Source organism: Mytilus californianus, unplaced genomic scaffold (genome assembly GCF_021869535.1).
Source record: "Mytilus californianus isolate M0D057914Y unplaced genomic scaffold, xbMytCali1.0.p SCAF_2, whole genome shotgun sequence".
Classification (NCBI taxonomy): Eukaryota; Metazoa; Mollusca; class Bivalvia; order Mytilida; family Mytilidae; genus Mytilus; species Mytilus californianus.
The window spans coordinates 15,499,284-15,505,495 of record NW_026262668.1 but is presented as its reverse complement, the minus strand read 5'-3'; the positions used below and the strand labels follow the sequence as shown (position 1 = coordinate 15,505,495).

At 31.8% G+C, this 6,212-nt stretch overlaps 1 protein-coding gene across 1 annotated transcript; it reads left to right on the top strand.

Annotated features, from left to right (window-relative positions):
* Positions 1-1,731: 1,731 nt before the first annotated feature.
* On the top strand, positions 1,732-4,927 carry LOC127729326 (uncharacterized). The gene is made up of 2 exons (XM_052237081.1): positions 1,732-1,795; positions 3,382-4,927. Exons 1-2 carry the CDS (start codon positions 1,778-1,780, stop codon positions 4,339-4,341), a joined length of 978 nt encoding a protein of 325 aa, XP_052093041.1. The 5' UTR covers positions 1,732-1,777; the 3' UTR covers positions 4,342-4,927.
* Positions 4,928-6,212: the final 1,285 nt, after the last annotated feature.

Genomic DNA, 6,212 nt, shown 5'->3' with positions numbered 1-6,212 from the left:
GTTCACCTGTACGCGGGACAGTAGGAAGATGATTTAAAGGCATCGAAACAGTGTATTTGTAAAAGTGCAGATGACCTTTAATAAAAGGTTGCCTTGCGGGTATTTCGGAGTTTAATTTTTTTGGTCGTAATGAATTTTCTTAGTGTATGCTATAGGCAATTCATAACACCAAACATAAATATTTTTTTCGCAATAGTTAAAAAAAATATTGAGTTATATTTAGGTGGTGCTTAACTTTTGGCGGTCTGTATACATATACACACATATACAAAAGTAGATCATGAAAACAACACAATTTTAAACATATGATGCATGGTATAAGATAATATAAATGACAAGTATAATAGTTAAAAGCATAGTTTCAGTCATATTTAAGGAAAAAATGCTTGCAAAATAAAGTATATCTTAAAACAAAGCATAAGTAAGAATATTAAACACGGCAAATAATAAATATAGAAACAAAAAAGCTACACACATCAAGCAGTCAAATAAAATAAAAAATAAAAAGCACAAGCATTAGAGCATTACAGCACTTTATGCATGCACCGCACCGGCATGTGACGTTGTTTAATCGGTCAAAAGATGTGTCCATGCTACAGTGGGTATAGGCAGCTCATTCCATATTTTGCAGCTTTAAAACGAAACGATTTCAAACCATATATACATGACTGTTCTGACTCTCGGGAGAGCTGCTATATGATGTCCTTTGATCTATTATGATAGATCTGAATTTTGATATCAATTATCTCAAGCAGATAACTTGGACTTTTTAAATGAATTATTTCCAATGTTTCTGTCGCAATACTTTATACTCTCCAAATTTTTTTAAAAAGGTTATTTTGATTTTTCTAGCAGTTTTATTTAAAGAACTATCATAGACGAATCTAAGAGCTCCTTCTTGATTTGTTCCCCATTTTGAAATATCTTTTTTCGTTATAATCTAGTCCCAAAGTATTGGACAATAGTTAAAATTTGAGAGAATGAATGAATAATATGATGTCAGAGACATATAATACATTATATGTCTCTGATGATGTTAATCTACCTACCCTTTTTAAGTATTTGGCCATCTGTTTTAGAATATTCAATAGTCTTAATGCCTCTTTAGACATTTCAGATATTATGCATGTTAAAGTTTTAGTCCAAATATATATATGGTAACTCCCAGAAGTTTAAAATTTTCTTCACAAGAAATTTTGTTTCCGTTGAAGTTAAATGTCATATTATGATTTTTTTTCTTGTCGTGATCAAATTCAACGGGAAAAGGGAATGTTTTTTCCCTCCTTTTTTGTTATCTGTTTAATGTGAAGGGTAACTGAGACTTAGAATAACGTTTATAATTACAGTAAGGTCTAAGGTCAAATTCAATTTAGGAATCGATATCAATCTAATTACTGTCTTTCATGTGTATATAATTAACAATTTAGATGAAAGGTGGTCTAATTACAGTACCAAAATTGCATTAAATATTTCAATTTAACAACTAACATGATTAATCTAACACAAATTTTGTATGTTGCTTATTTGACAGAGCTAATGCACATGATTATTCTTGCGCATTTTTGTATATTGCATAAATAGTGAAAAACCTTACACAATTGACCCCCAAAAAATGATTACTAGCAGTTTCTAGATCTATATTTGGGTTTTACTATGTTCTATTTTTAGACCGTTAAAATTAGATATATCGTGTTACTGGAAAAATCCAGTTATAACAGATAAATTTTATAAAAACCGTTGTATTCAATAAATTACCCATTTGTCAAATAACTTCGAAATGGAAAAACTAATTATGGTAAGTTATTTTTAGGAATGTTTATTTTTACAGTAAAATATTTTATGTTTCTGATTATAATAACTAAAACTGATGTATTAGCTTTGCGACTTAATTTAGTTATATATTTCATGCAAAAAAAACTTTTATCGTGAAAAAGAGTTTGATTTGATACAGAAAACACACAAATAACTCACAACTGGAAGAAAAACTGGCAAATCATTTAAAAAGGTAATTCATCCACAAAACACTATATAGAAAACTTAAGACTGAGCATGGAATTATTATACATGGACTGAGCAACACGTACCCCACCACAAACTGGGGGTCATGAAAATATGCACAGAAAAATATATTAACATTAATCATATGTGCCATGCGCAAATAATCTCGCTAAAAACCTCTTCGCAAACTATAGGCGTGTCGGCATTTCTCGAAGCATTTGACACCCGCTTATAAAACTACTAAGAGGGACATTGCATTTGCGTTTAAATACAAAATTTAGGCGAGGTGGTTTAGCGCAGTTAGCTCTTATAATCGGTTTTAGCATGGAAGTAATATTGAATATTACTTCCATGGTTTTAGTAAATAATTATTCTAACAAGAGATAAAATATATCTAGTTACATGTTTATTATTATCGTAACTGATCTGATGATTGTCCCTTACTAACGGTACAATCTGTTATTTTAATTACATAATTAATATAAATATCCTACATATTGAACCCTGGATATCAAACCAAAAGTAGCAAAGAACTTATATTCACACTTCAATCATCTACATTATATCTATGCTTCCATAAATAATTTCACTATTTTCTTTCAATTCGTTTCCTACGCTACATAATTAATATTCAGTCCGTTACATAATTATGTGTGTGTAAGATAATCATTTATCAGTTAGAATCCCAATAAACCGTTATATTATTAGTTATTCCTGGGGTTATTTGTGCGTAGGACAGAAAACAATTACATTGTTTTATAATGATCGCATGATGATTGATTAATCGATGGTATGTGTGTGAAAATCACAGTCATACTGAGGAAATACTTGTAACGTGTATTTCCTCCAGGAAATGATTTATGAATGGGTTGTGCACTACATAAATTACTAATTATTCATGTAACCTTGTATATCTGAATATATGTAACTCTTTAAAGTGATCTTCTTAAATAAACCATCCTCATGTAACATATTTCTAGGGATGAATTTTTTCCTTTGTTAAATTCTGAGGGCCTGTGGTTAAAAACCCGATCGGACAAGTCACTGTTCAACGCCTCATAGCGTGACTCAGCTACAGTGAATGAACTCGGCGCTATGACGATATTTTTGTTTTTCTTTATTTGGAGGTCAACTTATTTTTAGCCGAACACATGTTAGGGAAATTCTTGCGTGTTTCCTAGTTTTCGATTGGTCACAATTTCTACGTCACGATTTTCCCTTAGATTTGATTGGTTGTCCGGCAGACAGGGCAGTCTAAGATATCAAAACAGGATGTTGTATGTGTTATTGCTCATTAACTACGCTATACGCGTGTAGATCACATCGCTATCAAACAGTGATCAAATATTGTATTAATTACTAGGACTTATTGTTTACTTTTAGGAAAGTCTGTTCGGAAGGAATATAATGGCTACAGAATATCAGAGACTGATTGCACTTTCATTGGGAAAAATTGCAGCATCAAGGCAGAAACGTGGAGGGATAAACTTACATAAAAACTTACTCGTAGCTAGTGTATTGCATAAAGCACGGAGTGCCTATATGATGGAAAATTTACAAACAATGCTTGCAAAGAAGGCACAACAGAATTCGGAATCTAAAATTGGACTTTCAAATCAGCAGATAAGTAATCAAAATTCTTCTGTTTCAAATACTAGTAGTTTACAGTCGAGTACACACAATAGTCTAGCGGTAAAAAGGTCGCGATTAGAAACTGATTATAGAGTCAACAGACCATGTCAAGAAGACAAAGAAAATGCACCGCCAAAATGTTCTAAACTGGACAATGAAAATGTTTCAGACAATCCTCATTGTGATAAAACAACGGAAAAATGTGAACTGACATATACGCATCACAATGGACATGTTCTCTCTGAAAGTCAATGTACTGATTCAAACGAGGTCAACGATTACGTCAGCAACTGTTCTAGGTGCGCTAGTAAACGCAGGCATGATCATGATCAATCACAAACAGAGGATGATCATGATGTGATCGTTATTAAAAAACGGCGTTTGGAATGTGATGAAAAACTTTCTGACTTTAACGAAGATGCAGAAGATATGCAAACAGACTGTGCTCAAATGACAACTTTAGTAAATGTATTTAATACAAGTTTAGGTGGTCTTTGTGCAGAAATGTCTCGAACTTCAAACGATGATGCAGACGACGAAGCGGACGATGAAGATAGTGATGAAGAAAACGACGAAGTGTTCTACACTAATTTAAATACAACAAAATCAATAAGTGGATATCACGGACTTAGTGACAAAGGAAATATTTATTGTGGTTCGAACGTTGTGGACTCGGTAACCATGCCAACTCCGATAGCATTAACGGTATGATAATCATGGTCAGTGCTTTATTGGTTGCAAAACAAATCGCTCATTTCGTCCATCCTTGCCAAAGATTTAAAAATAGGATTGACCGGACTTAACTTTGGATTTAATCCAGATAAATAAATTGTTTACCCAAGATGGTAGTACACAAGTACACACCGCTTTATCGATTGATTTTTGGTGACACTTTAACGGTTAAATGGGAGATCAATAACAACACTGCCTTTACAAATCGAACAATACAAACTTTTAATCAAATAATGAGTGAATGAGAATAAATAATTGACTTGAGTATGGATCGGGAAAATGTCTTTGTTGGATGAGAGTGCATTGTTCATGAACGTATGAATCAGCGAACCGTGTCAAAATTTTACATGTCATTGTGTCACTGATTGTGAATCATAATTTAATCATATCCATATGCAAATGAGAGAGTGTGGACAGATTTTTTGTGTATGAACTAAGACTGTATTTATATGTTATGAATGTTTATTGTATGTAGATAGAATATTTATTTATTTATGAATATGATGAGAAAAAAAAGTTAAAAAAAAATCCTATAAAAATAATAAAATAAAATATTTAAAAATAATTTTACTTTTTCTTATTATTTATCAAAATATGTTATGTATTATTTAATGCTTATTAAGCCGTAAAACACAATATTCATCTGAGAACACTGCAAATCGTCATTACTGCATACCAGAGTGGGATTATTGAATAGTTTTATCCAACCGATTATGCAGCAGTGAAATACATAGACAACCATTAAGCATATTTAGCATTATCCTCTTTGAGAACAAACGAAAGCAATAGTTGTTGGTTAATTCATCAATTGACTGTTAACCAAATTTCATGGTTAAAAAAACAATGTTACATGTAAAAGCAACGCTTAATGCAGTTGGGTCTTAATCTTGATTGAATCATAATTTTAAATTATCATTTAGTATCGAAATTTGAACACTATATGACATGTGTCTGATATGTTTGACCTACATTGATGGTCATGAACACAATGCGCTAAAACAATAGTACCTTTTTGCACTTGACCGAGCTCAAAGAACTACCATTTTATCAAATTGATAATTTAAGTGATGCTGTTTCATGGGTGGTGATTTTCTCAGCTATTTCACAAAAACATTGTTTGCCCTTGGCTATTGGCTATTGACATCTTTATGGTCCTGACACTTGTGACCTCGACGACCTTTGCTCTGCATTACCAGTCAGCTGTGGATCGACGCTAAATTAACAATTGAATTGATGAAAGCAATAGCCTTGAACGAATAAGTTCAAACTTGTCCAACTCAAAACACTTACTATGGCCATCCAAAAATAGACAAGTTATCAAAGCCTTCATTTGAAAACAATGAAATACATGTACTCAAATAATATACAAAACACATTCAGTGTAGCACTAATTTATTGATACATGTACATGTATTTGGTGAACTTTAATATTACACATAAACATACTTTGCAATTGCAAGACATAAAACATCAGCAACAGAACTTATGAAGTCTATTACTCACGACTTTGGAAAAAAATTACACTGACCTACAGAAAAAATTTCTTGTAAACTGCTAATCTTTATAGAAAAATGTCAAAACCTGCAAAAATACAGATAATCTTAAATGTCAAAACGAATAAAAGGTCAACATTTTTCTAAGTGAAAAAAAAAACAATTTGAAAGAATAGTTTCATGACTTAGAAAAAAAATCATCAGGAAAGTGAATGTTTGTTTATTAATATACGCTATCTGTTGTATTACCAGCAAAAAGTCTTCGATTTGAATGCAAAATACTAAAAACAGAATTTGTGTTGTGGATTAATATAGTGACAAGGTAATTCCAATCGCACAAAGGTCACAATTTAGGTG